At 40.4% G+C, this 18,095-nt stretch overlaps 2 protein-coding genes across 2 annotated transcripts; both read left to right on the top strand.

Annotated features, from left to right (window-relative positions):
* Positions 1–193: 193 nt before the first annotated feature.
* Positions 194–3,308, top strand: LOC103370900 (extracellular calcium-sensing receptor-like). The gene is made up of 6 exons (XM_008300089.1): positions 194–393; positions 529–817; positions 932–1,744; positions 1,821–2,048; positions 2,160–2,283; positions 2,389–3,308. The coding sequence occupies exons 1-6, from the start codon at positions 194–196 to the stop codon at positions 3,306–3,308; spliced, it is 2,574 nt and encodes an 857-aa protein (XP_008298311.1).
* Positions 3,309–14,543: 11,235 nt separating this feature from the next.
* Positions 14,544–17,271, top strand: LOC103370899 (extracellular calcium-sensing receptor-like). Its single transcript, XM_008300088.1, has 5 exons — positions 14,544–14,798; positions 14,891–15,694; positions 15,805–16,035; positions 16,151–16,274; positions 16,358–17,271. The coding sequence occupies exons 1-5, from the start codon at positions 14,562–14,564 to the stop codon at positions 17,269–17,271; spliced, it is 2,310 nt and encodes a 769-aa protein (XP_008298310.1). The 5' UTR covers positions 14,544–14,561.
* The last annotated feature ends 824 nt before the right edge of the window (positions 17,272–18,095 follow it).

The following is an 18,095-nucleotide window of genomic DNA, read 5'->3' as shown; positions in this document are numbered from 1 at the left end:
AATAATAATAATAATAATAAATAATAATAACACATTTCACAGACAAAAACATCTTTGACTCAACTTGTTTGGTTTAATCTCCTGAGGCCGAATTCAGCCATGACAACTTCTCCGCCTGTTGTTGAACACCTATAAAGCCCTCTGCCAGGAGATGTGGAGCTGATTGGCCTGACCTTCAGAGCAGAGCAGAGTGATGCTTTTACTGAGGCTGCTGTTCTTGGTTCTACTAATGGGGGAGGGAGATTCTGTGTGTCGGCTGCAGGGCTTTTCACAACCGCCTGAGCTCTGGCAGGATGGTGATCTGGTTATCGGAGGCATTTTTTCATTTCGCACAGGGCAGGATTATGTAATCAACACATTTCAGGCAGTTCCAGAATTACGAAAATGCAAAAAGTGTGTATTATTAGGCTAATATTTATTATTTACTCGCTGTAAATGTATCATGATATTCGATTTTGTGTGTGTCTGTGTGTATTTCGCTCTGTATTTGTGCCATTAACAGAAACATATCATTTTGTTCTATCCCAGCTTTAACTTTAGAGAATTCAAATTTGCTCAAGCAATGATCTTTGCTATAAATGAAATCAACAACAACCCGGAAATGCTGCCTAATGTTAAACTTGGCTACAAAATTTATGGTAACTGTGGAACCATGGACATCCTGAGAGCTGCACTGGCGCTGGTGAGCGGACTGAAGGGAGAAGTCAGCGATGAGAACTGCACCAAACCAGACACAGTGCAAGCTATCCTGGGACATTCGGGATCAAGGCCGACTATTGCGTTTGCCCGAGTTGTTGGAAGGTTTCAAATACCTGTGGTAAGTCAAAGATTAAGGTCAGTCGTGTAAAGTGTGTTTTTCTATGTCTTCATTTTAGTGCTCTGTTCTGCAACTTAGTTTAAATGTTGATTCTTTTTGTATATCTCGTTGCAGATCAGCCATTTTGCCACCTGTGCCTGTCTGAGCAACAGAAAAGAGTACCCCACTTTTTTCAGAACTATCCCCAGTGACTACTACCAAAGCCGAGCCCTGGCTAAGCTGGTCAGGCACTTTGGTTGGACCTGGGTTGGGGCTTTAGCTGTGAGTAATGAGTATGGCTTCAACGGCATAGCAGCATTTATCCAAGCGGCACAAGAATATGGAGTGTGCGTTGAGTATTCTGAGGCGTTTTCATCCTCAGATCCACCTGAAGCTCTGCAGAGAATAACACAGATCATTAAGCACTCCACTTCCAAGGTGATAGTCGCTTTTATGTCTCACAGAGAAATTAAGCTGCTGGCTGCTGCGCTGCACAAACAGAACGTTACAGGGCTGCAGTGGATCGGCAGTGACGCCTGGATCACAGATCACTCGCTGACTGACAGCGAGGGACACGGCATCCTGGTGGGCTCGCTGGGCTTCACCGTCGCCAGAGCCGAGATCCCCGGCCTGGGGGAGTATCTGAGGCAGCTCCACCCCTCACAGTTTCCAGAGAGTCTGTTTGTCAGAGAATTCTGGGAAGATGTGTTCGACTGCTCTCTGAATCAAACTACAAACGCGCAGAAACAGCCGTGTAGCGGCCTTGAGAGCCTGCAAAACGTCGAATCAAAGTTCACTGATGTGTCCGAGCTCAGGTTCACTCACAACGTCTACAAGTCAGTTTACGCGGTGGCTCACGCCCTCGACAACCTGAGCAAATGTGATGAAGGTAGAGGGCCCTTTTCTAACGGGAGCTGCGCTGATATCAAACACATCCAACCGTGGCAGGTGAGAAACCACCCAGATGATGGCGACAGAATGAAAAGGAATCTGTGCATTTAATCTCTGTGTAATTTCTGTCTAGGTCTTGCAGTATCTTAACACTGTGAATTTCACAACTGGGGAAGGGGAGAGAGTTTATTTTGACAAAAATGGAGACTCACCGGCAAGATATGAACTTGTTAATTTACAAATTACAAACAGAGGAACCATGGAAGGAAAAACAGTCGGCATTTATGACGCCTCGCTTCCAGACAGTCACCAGTTTATCATGAACAGCATCCCTGTTGTCTGGGGTAATGGGCTGGCTAAGGTTTGGACTTCTATTTACTGAAAACAGTTCTGAATATGATATATATTTTTAAAAAATGTGTACTTAAGTGTACATAGAAATTGCATACAGTTATCCTTATGTGTGTCGAAGGTGCCTGTGTCAGTCTGCAGTGAGAAGTGTCTCCCAGGAACTCACAAGGTCCTCCAGAAAGGAAAGCCAGTCTGCTGCTATGATTGCATACCTTGCCCTGCAGGCGAGATCAGTAATGTAACAGGTAGACAGACAGCATACCAGTACACAAATGACCTGACAGAAGAGAAAATCAGAAAAGTAGGTTGAATTATTCACTTCCACTTCTGCCTTGTTTTTCTTTTTGCAGATTCAATCCTCTGTCTGAAATGCCCACCAGAGTTCTGGTCCAACCAACAAAGAGATGCCTGCATCCCCAAAGCGATAGAATTCCTGGCATATGATGAAATCCTGGGAACATTGCTGGCGTTATTTTCATTGCTGGGAGTTTTTCTAACTCTGATCACAACGCTGGTATTCTACTGCCACAGAGAAACCCCTCTAGTACGAGCCAACAACTCTGAGCTGAGCTTCCTGCTGCTCTTTTCTTTAACTCTGTGCTTCCTGTGCTCTCTGACCTTCATCGGCCGGCCCACCGAGTGGTCCTGCATGCTGAGGCACACAGCGTTCGGCATCACTTTTGCCCTTTGCATCTCTTGTGTACTGGGGAAAACAATCGTGGTGTTGATGGCCTTTAAAGCGACACTTCCAGGCAGTAACGTGATGAAATGGTTCGGGCCGACGCAGCAGAGACTCAGCGTTCTGGCCTTCTCTCTTGTACAGGTTTTGATTTGCATACTGTGGCTGACAATCACACCTCCCTTTCCTCTCATGAACATGCTGCTGTTTAAGGCCAGAATTATTTTAGAGTGTGATTTTGGCACAGCAATAGGTTACTGCGCTGTGCTGGGGTACATAGGACTTCTGGCTGTGTTATGCTTCGTGCTCGCTTTTTTGGCGCGAAAGTTACCCGATAACTTCAATGAAGCTAAGTTCATCACCTTCAGCATGTTGATATTCTGTGCGGTGTGGATTGCGTTTATCCCAGCGTATGTCAGCTCTCCTGGAAAGTTCACTGTTGCTGTGGAGATATTTGCTATTCTGGCCTCCAGCTACGGACTACTTTTCTGTATTTTTCTTCCAAAATGTTTTATAATTTTGTTTAGGCCAGAGCAGAATACTAAGAAACATATAATGGGAAAAACATCAAATAGTGATGTACGTTATTAGCAGTTTAGGTATTTTTTATTATTTGATGCATTGTTTCTATTGTGATTAAACTGTGATCTGTACTCCCACTTTATGTACAGTTGAATAAATCTTTCAACATATGCTGTAACCTTGTTCCCCTCATGCATACGTTCACCCCTGCACAAACTCACAACTACAAAAACAAATGAAAGAGCTCAAAAGAGAACATTGCACATATATACGGCCCAAGTTATAATCACAAATACACCATCATGGTAAAATTAGCCGCTGCAACTCTGAAAACAATTCCACACTGGCAGCTAGTAATAATAGAGCAATAAAATAGCATTGTTTTAGTTCCCCTAAAGTTTGCAACTCGTAGTATTTCTAATGAGAAAGATGTACAGAAAGTTTACCTGTAGGATTAAGAATAGTGTTTAACGTTACCGCAAAGGAAAAAAAAAAAGGAAAAAATATAGGACCTACAGTGTAAAGAACAATTTCAGATTTTTTATGTCCATCATGCAGCTGTATATATATATATATGGGGATTTCAGAGTTTAGTGTCCAAACATAAAGCGCGATACATGAGGCTTGACTTATTTTTTCAATATCTGTCATCTAAGAGACTTGAGATATGTGGGCTGCTTCTAACTTGATTGGACTGAAAGAAAGGTTCATGTAGTGCAATACTCACAAATGTGCCTTGAAAGTAGTTAAGGGTCCCTGTTATTATCCTCTCCCATCAAATCAAGAGGTCTTGCAGTGCAAGTGCAGTGCAAAAGATCTGATTTGGTGGTACAAGTGTCAATCAATTTTGTCACTTAGTTTCACACATGAACTGCAGCCCTGAGCTTTTCTTGACATCAGGAGGAGCTGTATGTTGTTGTTCAAATCAGTCAGACTACATATTTAACACACGTTACACTGCCAGCACACTTATCCAAAATCTGTGTAATGTCTAATTTATGTGGAAATAGAGCGGATATTTGTCCAGAGATTTCCCAGCGAACAAACATGCACACTAATGTACCTCTTGTCCTGCCTCCATGTTCACTCAAACCAGTCCCCACCATTCGTCTACACCAAATGTTTCCAGTAGTGCCTGACAGGGACAATCACCTGTTGTCTGCTGCATGTGTGAAATGGCAACTCCAGGCCTGATTCTTTGGACATGTTGTTATTATCTGGAACTCTAGTGTGAAATATTTTTAGTGCAAAATACAGTCTTTGAGCTGTGTTCCCTTTCTGAGCTGCAGTGAGAAGTTTTTAACAAGAATTTTATCCTGATAAGATTTGAACTTCAGTGGTTTGCTCTTAGAGTTCGCAGAAGTCCTGTCCTCTGAAGGCCAGTAATCTTCCTACATTTGGCATGCACCACTTCATGAAACCAAAATACCACGAGTGTTTCTGTATTATCTATTTTGCCTCATCTTACACTGAACTTGGTACATTTGTTCCAAATTGCACCTGTTTGCGCTCAGCACCCATAACTGGACTTCTTAACTGTCTTCCACCAACATCTAAAGTGAATCTGAAAAGCTAAAATGCAACAAGAGCCAGTAAAGTTAATATGAAGTGGAAGAAAAGTAATAAATCGCTTTAAAGTAATATAAGAAGTGTTTATTTAACCTTCTCACTAAAAGGTGACGATAAAAGCTTGGAAGCCTTTTGTATGTTGGACTCTTATCTCAAAAACAGAGAGCGGCACATTGTGATTCAACAAGCACATCCCTCTACAGATGACAGAAAAGATCAAAAAATACTCTTTGTACTTTCAAAATACGTATAGCCTGATTCATAATGTGATGACGCTGCTGAAAAACAGCGACAGAACTTTCACTCGTATTCAGGTTATGAACTGTCACAGTGTCATGATGCTACCTTTGTTATAGTGTGAACAAAAAGGAATAACCGCAGACCTCAGAAGAGTTTTGTGATGGTCTCTGCAATGCAAGCTTAGATTAGGTGTGCAAAACACGTTGGAGTAAATAATAGTTTCAAGGTACGGAAATGTAGTTTGGAATTAGATACAGGGCAGCCAAGTGGATAGGGTGCAGGTTTTTAATCTAATATTGCACTTACCAGCAGCTAAAATTGCTACAAAATCGACTATCTCTACTTCAGGACACATGTTTATGAAGAATTGTGCAAAAGCAGATCAACCGAGAAAATGTATAATGCAACTAAAATCAGATGGGGGTCAAGTAATGCTTGTGACATTGAAAAAATTTAATAAAAAAAAAAATTCAGATAACACTGTTACTCTGAAGTTCAAATGCATAATGAAAAGTTAAACTTACACAAATACAAACACAAAACAACGCAGCAGAAAAACAGTGGAAGGTAAATAAGTCCCCATCTGTTGCGTGCCTGACTCTATTACCCAGTGGCTTGACTCCAATGGGACAGCTGCAGCAGGGCCACAGAAAGCACACACAGGAGACGAAACATTGCAACAGATTGCTTCATCCTTTTAGACAACAACACGAACAACAGGTGGCACGTTGCTTTGAGCGGAAAAAACAGAGCCAACATTAATTAACGCCTTTGTCACAACATGTAACTGTTAGACGTTAATTCAATTAAGGCTTTGTTTTGATCTCGCTCTCCCTCGCGTCCTTTCTTGTTATGTTGTTTTTCTTTCAGGTGTGATCTCAGGTGTACTGGGCTACTTTTACCCTTATAAGAAATCAAAATAAGCTGTTTGGCATAATAGAATAAAAAAGTAAAAATACATATATCAATGATCTATTGTATTGTATAATTGCAGTTTATTTTGTCTCAGTCTTTATAGTTAGGGAGCCCTGAAAAACTGTGAAGGCCAAAATCTTAAATGTGTTCCAGTATGTTAACATCCACGTCTGTAGACGCTTAGCTCCAAATATTATGCAGTACTATGACTTATAAATTGTAAATTTATATATTTATATAATACAGCTTTAGTATTGTGTAATTTTGTTCATGACACCTCTTATCTTGACCTCCAGACATCTGGCATATCCCATAATGTTCAGCTTAACACAATAGCAAAGAAACAAGACACAAACAATATATATTGAGAGAGTGCACCTTGTGCAAACTTTTAGATTCGAATGAAATCCTTTCTTCTGTTTCCCTGGGGCACCTTTCCTAGTATGTGTTACACTGTAAAGCAGTATACATGACTGTAGGCCTGAACTAGGTTGAACATGCATATATACAAGGTACAAGGAGTGTCACAGTGAGCACAGTTAAAGAGGGCAGACTGTAAAGCAAATAAAACAAGCAAGCACTAAAACCAGAAAACAGGATCACATTGCAAAGTCAATGGTTATAAAATACTAAAAAAAAAAACAAGGCCAACAGGAAAGCTGGTCCACCTGGTGTTAGTTATAGAGGAAGATACAACAAAAGTAGCATGTGGTATGTGGGAGGACATTAGAGAATGCATTGTCCACCAAAGTCAATGCCCTATCTCACAATTTTAACTAAAATCGTTTCGATCTTCCCCCAATTTTTAACAGATTCCTCCGATACCAATGCTGCACTTCGCCACCAAGTTGCACGAAATTCAGCTGATTAGTTTTTGCGCAGTCTTGGTGATAAACAAACAGCACTGATTAACTATCTTCACCTCCACTCTTGCAGATCTTGCGGTTACAAAACTTTGCAGGTGTGTGGTTGACACTGAAATGTAGGCAGAATGCTGATTTGGTTCAAGAACTCAAGAACCCAAGAATTTGGATTGTGGCATCATCTGTAGCTAGTAGCAAATGTATTCTGTAATCTGTTATTTTGCAGGGCTCAGCCACTTTGCTACTTCTGCATGTCTGAGCAACAGAGAAGAGTTTCCATCCTTCTTCCAAAATAATCTCAGTGACCTTTATTAGAGCAGAGCAAGTGTGATCAAGGGTTGTGGCAGGACCTGGGTGGAGATAGAATCTGCACAAAAAGAGAAGATCTGCATAGGGCGTTTGAGTAAAGAGGTCCTCGTGAGTAAAATAAATCATTGTGGCCATCATGTCCTATAAACAGGTTGGTGTTCTGGCAAATAAGCTGTGCAAACAAAACCTTAAAGAACTGCAGTGATCTGGCAGTGACATGTATATCACATGGAAGGACGCGGCATCTGCGTGGGCTCCTGGGGCTGTCGAGTCTGAGGTGGCTGCAGCCTTCACAGCTTCCTGGCAGTCAGTTTGTGAGCATTTTCTTGGAGGACATTTTTCACTGGGCTCTGAACAACAGTGCAAACACACAAAGAAAGCCATGCAGCGGCTTTGAGAGCTTACAGAGTGTTTAATCATGTTTTACAGATGTCTCTAAGCTGAGATTTACAAGCACGTATAGAAGTCGGTTTATTCAGTGGCCAATGCTCTCCACGGCCTCGACACATTTGAAGTGGGGAAGCGCCGAAGCGAAAAACAAGCCGACAAAAATAGCACTGTTTATTTCCCAGAGTGCTCGAATGAGACATTTTGGCTTCCTTTACTCTCTGGAAAGAAGCTCAGTTTGATTTGACTGTATTTTCCTGATGCACTTTAAAGAAAGTACACTGTTCTGGGGACAGCGATAGTGGTTGTAATGGCATTTGGAGCCACGTCTCCATGTACTAATGTGATTAAATGCTTTAAGTCCTGCACAACTGAGAGTTTTCTGACTTTCTGACATACAGAAACAACCCTTCCTTTTGACTCAGAAACATGAAACACTATGAAGTGAAGAATATCCTGTGAAGTTAACGTGATGTCAAATTTGTTATCTGCCTGTGCACGGTTTTCCTTGTTGCATGGCTGGTATGAATCCACTTCATGTATGTGTTCACCTACACTTTGTGTAGCACAAACAAAACTTTGTGCATATCCCTGCCTCCATGCTTGTGTATATGGTACATAAATTGATATACTAAGCACATGATGCAGTGAGCAAACAGTCTGATTTGTTGTAACAAGGTAACCACATGTACTTTTCCTATTGTGACATACCACAGTGATAAAGGACTACAGTATAGTGTAATGGTGAAGGCTTTACTGCAGAGTGCACAGACAGAGAATGCAATGAATGAGCCGTTTCTTTTTTTTTTTTGCATGCAAGCATGAATTCTTCAGGGTCCTGTTTTTGGACAGAATGAGGTGAAAGTGAAAAATCTCATTTGCTTCTAAACACATCAGCAGAGACCTCTCCAGACTGTCAGTTAGCCACTTGGCTGTACATGCAGCACCAACAAAACAGAACAAAAATAGAATTCGCTTCCTCCATTTCTTGTAAAGAAAACATGTCATCAACAAACACAAACCAAGCATGCACAGTCAGTTTCAGTTTGTTCTTTTAATACGTGCAATTGCTACCAGATCACCGATGAGCTTAGTGAACACAATAAACTGTAAGTAACTGAACGTGCACTATATGGCTTACGAGACAATTAAAAAGGCAATTAAACGGTTTATTTCAAATGTGTTCATTGTTTGTGCACTAGGTCACATATTCTTATTTCGTGCTGGTTTACCAAATCTTCTGTAAAGTTTTTACAATAGTCGGTCTCACTCTGAGATTGATTGTGAGAAACAGGGCCCATGTGTATTCCTGTCAGATTTCATCTTCATGCCTGACATCCTTCAGGTCTTAAGCAAGCAAACAACAACAAAAAAAACATTTGCATGTACCATTGAGAATGGCCCTCTAAGTTGCCTCCTACACTCGAGGAGCAGAGACGAATCTATAAAACGCATCCTTCCAAGAAGCACGTGTGCCAAAAGGCAAGGCTCTGAGATGACAGCAGTCGCATTCGTCTTCTTAACTCTGCTCACCTGGCTGGCGTCCTCTGGCACATGGCTCAGTCACTGTGGGCACCATGAGGAGACAAAGGCCTTAAATGCATCATGTAAAAACGCTGTCATTCATATCAGGGACAAAAGCAAACTTACACTGACATGTGAGAGGTGAGTTAAATGCTTGTAAAATACGCTGTTCTCTTCGTGTTCTACACTTGTATCTTGCTCATTAACTTGCCTATTTTTTTTTTGTCAAGGACCGGATACCCCACAGCGGATTCCCACAGATTCATCAGCAGTTAGCTTGCAATTTAATGATTTCCTCATTAGGGATCCAGCCTGAATTATGGGGGGCCTAAACACCATATTGAGAAACCCCTCAAAAGACAATTAGATAGTCTCTAGAGGAGTCAATTACAATTTGAAGTAATTTTATGTAATTATAGTCAAAGTGATGGTCTCACAGCGGTGCCATTGTGCCTTCCTCGCTGTACTGTTGCATTTGAAGATGCTTTTACATTCTCTGCTTTTTAAAAAATTCACTTTATATTATGTTTGCATACAAATGATGTTAAATTAATGCAATGTGTGTTATGAATATATGATAATCTGCTGCATATCATGTAATAAAATCATTTGTTTTCTTGTCTGTTTAGATATTCAAAAATGAGCGCTGCCTTTGAGAAGATTTCCACACAGGAGAGGATCACAGAAGACTGTACTGTCCTGCCTTTGAACTGCATGATCTTTAATGAATGCGTGAACCTGTTCAAAAGAGTTACTGTGAACGCAGAGAAGGAAAAAAGGCATGTCTGCAAATGTACAGTTCTGTCGTTTTTGGTATTTTTCCTGTCTAAGACAAGCTGTCTTCTGCTTACAGTAGAGGTGAGTGTCAGATTTGCGACCTGGGATCTGAATTTAGAACATTGCAACAACTATTTGCGTTCTTGTGGAGAGAATATATTTCTGCTCATGCCAGATTAGCATCAAATGCATTCATGATCTTATGTATTTGTTTGTAATTTTCCTTCATGCAGATAAAACATGATAATCAAAGTCTCCTCCTGAGGTCTGTGGCTCGCTGCGCTCACGTCATTACACTTGTTCTAGTGTGCGACAGGAAAACGATGGATTGTTTCTGCATCTGTGGGGTGTGCGACCTTGAGGTCAAAATGCTGATGCACAGAGAACTTAGACCTGGATTTTCAGAATGCCTTATCTTCATACTGTCTGACAGCCAAGTGAGTCCGATGTCCTCTGAAGGATCAAAGAGAGCTCACATCAGGATCCGTTGTGTTAAGGTGTGTGTGTGTGAAGCCTTGTTCTGTGAAGGAGAATATGTTTCACAGTAACATCAGATACTAAACTGTACAAACACAATTATTTCAGCCATGAATTTTGGTTTTAGTTAAGCTTATAAGAGCAGGTATGAGGCTTCATTTTATCTTCAGAGATACACACTAAATATTTCTTGTGTGTTTCTGCATGATTTGCATGTTTTTTTGGGGGGGGAGGAGGGTTGCATTATACTGATATATTGGGATAAAGCGCATCTTATAGAAATTCAATCAGGAAATCATTTATGGATTAAATAGACAAATGGGAATGTCTATTTTTTCTTGACTAATTCAACGATCCTATATGCACTGATTCAAATATTCTAATAATCTGATATGAACATGAAGTAGTAACCACAATAAAAACAGCATAGAAACACTTAAGAAATATCATCACAGCTCTCATATCTCCCATCTGCATGAATTTATAATGAGCACACAGTAATTAACTTGAAATCTTTCATCAACAGATGCCACCTAATTCAACACAATATCCAAAAGAAGCATTTCTAACACCAACAGGTAAAAAAACAACTAAACCAACAAATTTGCCCTTCTTTACAAAACACCCTGTTTAAATTTTCTTGCACCATTAAATAATCGTATAAATCTTTCTTTTTCTGTAGATGTCATTAAATTCCCTGCTCGCACAAGAAGGCTGAAAACTGTTCGGCCCACAGACTCCAGCAGACGGACTGGAAGACTTTTCCTGGCGTCTGTCTTGCCACTTGCAGTCTACATGACGAGAATGAAAATGTCATCAAACAGAGTCGGTCCTGCTCATGACAATAACTCCACAATCGTGAGGCTTTTTGCTGTGACACTGAGCTGCTTTTCACCATCAGTCTCCATCTACCGGCTGTCTGAGTGGTCCATTATCGCCGTCGGCCTCTGCTGCGCTCTTGGGAGGAAAGTGCACGTGTTAATTGCCTGCAAGGCTGCTCATACTGTCATGAAACGGCTTTGTCCCGTACAGCAGCAAGTTAGGGCTCTCCCTGTCACTGTGTTGTGTCTCTGGCTGGCTTTTAGTGCTCCTTTTTCAAATAAGAACATGAGCCACTGGTCCACAGATGTACTTGTTGAGGACAATGTGGGATCAACACTAAGATCCTGGGCTCTGTCAGGGCACATAGAGCTTCTAGCCACTTTGTACTGTGTGTTTGTTTCCCTTCCCAGTTTGCTGCGATCCATCCTGACCAAGCTGAATTTTTTGAGCGTCGTCTTTCACCTGCAAGTGGTTATGTGCCTACAGAATTCAAGGATGCCAACAAAGTATGTATTGGTTATTAGGATCAGTGGGTTAATTCAAAGCATACCTCTGTACCATTGAAGCTGTCATATGCAAATGTGAACATGAAACATAAAATCAGGAAACGTTTAAGATGTAAAATTGAATCCATCAGTGTCAATTTTCCACTAATTTCTTGTTTGTTTTTTTTTTGTTATATTAAACCTTTACACCATTAAATGTGCTGCTTTAATGACCTGGTTTAGGAGTGATTTTGACATAAATATAAGAAATGCATTTTCTTTTTAAAAAAAAAAAAAAAAAAGGATAAAAGGCTGCAAAAATCTAAATTTGTACATTAGTTAACAGTTAATTATATTAATGTAATGCAGCTTTTGTGAATACCGTTTTTTTTTTTTTATTTGGCTTTTTTTTTTAATTTAATTTTTTATAAGCTCTGCTAAATATTTTACACATTTTGTGACTGAAAAAAAAAATGTTGCAAACAAAATCTTGCAAGTATTCTCTTAAATTTTATATGAACATTCAAAGAATTGGCATTATCATGACAGAGCAACGTAAAACTGCACAGTAACAACACTGCAGCTGAATACATTACAATAATAAGATTATTTATTAATTTGGCATAAATACTCATTTATTATTCTTATTCTTATTCTTGGTTTTAGACATTACAAATATACTTTAGTGTTGAAATGTGTAAGTATTCTTCTTTACAGTGCCAGTGGGTTTTTGGATGATACTTAGTTATGAGTTTATGTGAATGAAATAATGACTGTTGTTATGATTCTGTGTGTCTTGTGTCATTTAATATTCAGAGTGACACACTGGTTGCATGTTGTAAGATGAAAGTAAACCATATTTCAACCAAGCAAAATCCTCTTGGGCTGAAAAAAAAATGAAGCATATGCTCAAGTGCCAAAACCTGCAATTTTTCATTTAGTCACTTGAGATTTGGTCCAAAGTGGGTCCCAATAGACCCCCATGTTAAAATTCTTACAGCAGAAACAAACATGTTTACAGCCTGTCACAAAACACTTTGGGTCTTTACAGGTAATTTCCCAGTTAAATACAACTGTATGAAGGTGTATTTTTGTTATAAAATATACTCATTTAAATCATATTAAGGCCTACAATTATGCATCATCAGATTCACTCCTGAATCACCTCTTTGCTCATTTTTGGATTAGCTGGGAGTTGTGAGGAGTCAGGTGCTGTCAAAATGACAGTCTTATCCATCTTTATACACAGTCTGTGATGTAAACTAGACAGTCCTCCAACAAAGATCCAGAATTTAATGTCTCACAGTTCAGCTTCGGTTCAGTCAGTCGTCGTCACTGACTAATTTTTGTTCACTTTAATCCCAGAGCTAAGCAGTCACGTCATCATTTAGATGCTCCGCTGCTCACATATGAGCACATCTCTGCACCAGACTCACACCAGTATTCAGTGTCATGAGTTCAGCACTCTGTTGAGTTGTCAGGTTCTGTTCGGTACAAAACTAGCCTATACGAGCACTGTGCATGAGGAATTCGGCCTATTGTTATTTATCGTGCTACGTCACATTATTTATTAGGGCTTTTGGTAAGACTGGATTCACATAATTTAGTCTGTAGGAGTGATCTCTGGCTGCTCTTTTCAAAACGTTGAAGTTTGACTGAAAAAGATGCTGAATAACAAGGAACAATCAGGCCATCCCCATGCATCACAGCTCAATGCAGAGTGCAGAAATTGAATTTAAACTGAATTCTCACTTTTTTTTCTGCCTAAACATAAACAAAGCCCTTAATAAATCACCACAAAAAATGACTTTCTGTATTGGATGGTAGGTGAGTTGATCATTTAATTTTATGCAATCACAGTATACTGTGAAGAATTTCTGTCAAGAATTCCCTCATAGTAAGTGCAATTTTAAACTACATATCTATTTAGAACATCTAATTAGCTGATGTCACGTTAATAAATGTAAATTAAAAATACTCCCAAACATGGCCTGCACAGTTTCACAGTTTCAAGATTCCATAAAACCACAATTTTCCTTGATTTGACCCACACTGGTAGAACTAAAAATCCATCTCAGTAGATACACGTCAGATTGAACTTGAAACAGCCTCACAGTACAACAATTTAAGTGACTAAAATGTTAAAATATTTTAATTTTTGTGTGTTTTGGGTCACTTTAGGAAAAGTCATCAAAATAATGCTAAAAGATCTGACATTAACGGTATTTTTACTGATGTCAAATGTCAAAATTTGATCCGAACAGTACGTAAGGGTTAAAAATAAACTTCACTGCTCTGAAACTCTGCTTTAGTAACATGCAGACAGGAGACTTTTATTATTTAACAGAGCTACCAGCCTTCTCTGAATGAAATCTAACAATTACTGCACAATACAGGATCTCCACAACACCTTCAGCATGTCTTAAAGCACTTGTGTAGAATTTCAGACCTCATGTCAATCATCAGGATCTGTCTCAGTGAAAAACAAAATAATCTTCTGAGAATTGGGAATGTGCTCACATTGGCTGCTGATATTTCTCTTACGCTGGGAAAAAGCTATAAAGGTCAACTCCCAGGTCACAGCCACTTCAGTGAAGGGGAGGGTGGCTCGTGATGGGTTGGATCACTATTGTCTTTTTCACCCTGCTGGCAAGAATAAAGTCAGAAAACCAAACATGCAAACTGATCGGGCAGACGGGGTACATGGAATTCTCTAAAGAAGGTGATCTCATGATTGGAGGAATTTTCTCTATGACTAGTACACGGAAGCTGGTAGATACCGCCTACCAGGAACTTCCATATAGCTACTGCACTAGGTAAGTGGATAAGCTTAAAACATGTATGTTATGTTGATGCTTTTCGTCTGATGTGTTGCAAGATGATCAGCTGAGTTCACAAAGTGTCGACGCTGTGTTTGCAGGTGGAATGACAGGGAGTTGAGGTTTGCCAGGACAATGATTTTTACTGTGGAGGAGATCAACAGAGATAATACGCTTCTTCCCGGAGTGAGTCTTGGCTACAGGTTGTACAACGGCTGTGGGAGTGAAAACCTGATTCGAGCGGCCATAGAAGCTGTGAACGGAGAGGATTCGAGGGGCTGCAGCAGTAAGATCCAGGCTGTCTTAGGCCATTCGTCCTCTGGAGTGAGCAAAGTCATAAACAGAATACTGAGCTCGCTGTCAATCCCACAGGTGAGATGAAATCTGTAAAATCCATCTGTGAAAAATATACAGCCATGTTGTGTTTATTAAGTTTTTTTTTTCTTTTTCTTTTTTCATTAAAGGTGAGCCATCTCTCCACCTGCGCTTGTTTAAGTGACAAAAGACAGTACCCCACATTCTTCAGGACTGTGCCAAGTGACCGCTTCCAAATCACTGGCCTGGTGCAGCTTATGAAGTACTTTGACTGGCGCTGGGTGGGGATTATTTATTCTACAGGTTTATACTCAGAAGAAGGCACAACTGAGTTTGTTAAGGATGCTGGGAAAGAGGGCATATGTGTTGAATACAGCCTGCTTTACTCAAAGTCAAATGAAAAAAGGTTTGACACTGTTATAGCCACACTCAGAAAATCCTCGGCCAAAGTGGTCCTGTTGTTTATGTCCTTCTATTACGTCAAGATTTTCCTGGCAAAAATGGAAACCTATAACATCACTGGAAAGCAGTGGGTTGGCACCGAGTCTTGGATCACACAAGCACACCTGGCTTCTGTTGACACCAAGCACATTTTGCAGGGGGCGATGGGCTTTGCTCTCCCTCAGGCATCCATACCGGGTCTTGGTGACTTCTTGCTTAGCCTGAAACCGTCTGATGAACCACAGAGTGATGTCGTTAAAGCTTTCTGGGAGAAGTTCTTCGACTGCAGCTTCTCTCCATCAAATACCTCGACTATGTGTACCGGGACAGAGGACCTACGGACAGTCTCCAACGACTACACAGATGTGGAATTTTTCAGGGCAGAGAATAATGTGTATAAAGCTGTGTACTTGTTAGCATACGCCCTGCACGCACTACTGCAATGTCAAAATGACTCAAATCCTACCACAGGAAAGCCCTGTGTGAGCAAGGATGAAGTTCAACCTAAGTTAGTAAGTTCAAATTTGACACAAGCATCGTATACTTGTTATTTAGTGTTTCTATTCTTTGTGGTTAATCTGAAAAATTAAATGTACGAATGCTAAAATGCGTCTCTCTGTAGGTGCTGGAACACATAAAGTATGTGAACTTCACAACGGTAAACGGTGCGAAGGTTTCCTTTGATGAAAACGGCGACTCGATCGCCCAGTACGACTTGGTAAACTGGCAGATGACAGACAACGGCTCTGTCGAAATCGTAAACATCGGTCAATATGATACCTCGTTTCCGGACGGGGAAAAATTCAAACTGAAAAAAGACACTAAGATAGTTTGGGGGGGAAACAATAACGAGGTAATTTCCTTTAACTTGGCAGTCTTTACTTTTGAACAACTTCCAAAATATCGCATTGATTGTGTTTTTTTTGCGACATTATTGAGTTTTTGCGTGCCCTGTTTTGCCTCATCAGGTGCCGAGGTCTGTGTGCAGAGAACCGTGTCCACCGGGGACTCGAAAAGCCATAAACAAGAATAAGCCTGTGTGCTGCTTTGACTGCTTTGAGTGCCCCGAGGGAACAATTAGCAATCAGACAAGTGAGTCAAAATAGATGCCATTCTCCAGCACTGAAATAAGGATGAATGTGTTGTGATTGTGTTTCTTCAACTATCTCTCGCAGATTCTCCAGACTGCCTGATCTGTCCGCCTGAATTCTGGCCGAATGAAAAGAGGGACCGGTGTCTTCCCAAACCTACTGAATACCTTTCCTACAAAGAGATCATGGGAGCACTTCTGACTGGCTTTGGTTTAGTTGGTGTATTTTTATCTCTTCTGATATCAGTAATATTTTTGACCCATAAGGAGACTCCCATCGTCAGAGCCAACAACTCTGAGCTGAGCTTCCTGCTGCTCCTCTCATTAAAGCTGTGCTTCCTGTGCTCTCTGACCTTCATCGGTCAGCCCACCGAGTGGTCCTGCATGCTGCGGCACACAGCGTTCGGCATCACCTTCGTCCTCTGTATCTCCTGTGTTCTGGGGAAAACAATAGTGGTGCTGATGGCCTTTAAGGCGACACTTCCAGGTAGAAATGTGATGAAATGGTTCGGGCCTGCACAGCAGAGACTCAGTGTTCTGACTTTCACCCTCATTCAGGTTGTGATTTGCATTCTGTGGCTGACAATCAATCCTCCTTTTCCCTTTAAAAATATGAATCATTACAAAGAGAAGATTATACTCGAGTGTGCTCTGGGATCACCTGTTGGATTCTGGGCTGTGCTGGGTTATATCGGACTCCTTGCTGTCTTGTGTTTTATTCTTGCTTTTCTTGCTCGGAAGTTGCCCGACAGTTTTAATGAAGCTAAACTGATCACCTTCAGCATGCTGATATTCTGTGCAGTGTGGATCACCTTCATCCCAGCTTATGTTAGCTCTCCTGGAAAGTTCACTGTGGCTGTGGAGATATTTGCTATTCTGGCCTCCAGTTTTGGTTTGCTTGTGTGCATTTTTGTTCCAAAATGCTATATCATTATCTTCAGGCCAGAACAAAATTCGAAAAAGCATTTGATGGGGAAAATACCACCGAGAACTCTTTAGTATGTAATTCAAATAGGTCCTGTATAACAAATGTTGGCGTGAGAGCAAATGAAACAACTTTACTGCATAATCTGACAAATTTTGTAGTTGGACAAGCCAGCGTTGTCATTTGTGTCCTTTTTACTTGTTGTGAGATGTTGAATAAACTGAAAACACTAACTTGAGTCCTTTTTCTTCCTTTGTATTTGAACCTAAATGCTTTAAATACGGATAACATGGAAATCGAAATTTGCAACAGCATTACTTGTTGCTCACAAAATGTCAAATTGTACATGATTTGAACATATGTTATTGTTCTCTTGACTTAATAATGATTTCGCCCAAAATGTTTCGACATAAAATTACTGTAAAAGTGATTTTAAAAAATCAATAAACACAAAACATTCTCCCCCCGTGTCATCATTTGCTGTCAAAGTGTCTATTTGCATTGAAGTTGTTGTTGATCTTTGTAATGTAGTCAATCAGTGGGTCATAGAGGAGATGAAAAATGCACAAACACACTCATGACCCTGTCCCTATAGGGCCTTCTCCCATTCTTTTCCCTACTTTCCTTTCTCTCTCTCACTAAAACGATCCAATAAAGGCACAAAGGCCAAAAAACTAACTTTAAAAAAAAAAGTCCTACTATAGTATGGCGTTTTTGGTAAAAAAGGTCGTGATTCAGAATGTCGTCAAAACGTGTCAGGATGTAGTACACAGTGGAAACAGTGCGATGCATGTTGTAGAAATCACTTCAGGAAAGTATTTCACAAAGAAAAGTCATTCTGGGTTTTGGCGTGGAACAAAAAAAAGTTATACTATAGCATGTCGTTTTTGTCAAAAAA

The sequence above is a fragment of the Stegastes partitus genome, unplaced genomic scaffold, assembly GCF_000690725.1.
Source record: "Stegastes partitus isolate 25-593 unplaced genomic scaffold, Stegastes_partitus-1.0.2 Scaffold1498, whole genome shotgun sequence".
In the NCBI taxonomy this organism is placed as follows: domain Eukaryota; kingdom Metazoa; phylum Chordata; class Actinopteri; family Pomacentridae; genus Stegastes; species Stegastes partitus.
Note: the sequence above shows the minus strand (reverse complement) of the source record. Positions and strands in the feature narration are given on the sequence as shown.

Bases quoted from the DNA above. Each gene is read 5' to 3' on its own strand.
- LOC103370900 (XM_008300089.1), top strand. From the start codon at position 194: ATGCTTTTACTGAGGCTGCTGTTCTTGGTTCTACTAATGGGGGAGGGA. The intron at 394-528 runs GTGTGTATTATT...GTTCTATCCCAG, and splicing joins GAATTACGAAAATGCAAAAA to CTTTAACTTTAGAGAATTCA. The intron at 2,049-2,159 runs GTTTGGACTTCT...TGTGTGTCGAAG, and splicing joins GGGGTAATGGGCTGGCTAAG to GTGCCTGTGTCAGTCTGCAG.
- LOC103370899 (XM_008300088.1), top strand. From the start codon at position 14,562: ATGATTTTTACTGTGGAGGAGATCAACAGAGATAATACGCTTCTTCCC. The intron at 14,799-14,890 runs GTGAGATGAAAT...TTTTCATTAAAG, and splicing joins GCTCGCTGTCAATCCCACAG to GTGAGCCATCTCTCCACCTG. The intron at 16,036-16,150 runs GTAATTTCCTTT...TTGCCTCATCAG, and splicing joins GGGGGGGAAACAATAACGAG to GTGCCGAGGTCTGTGTGCAG.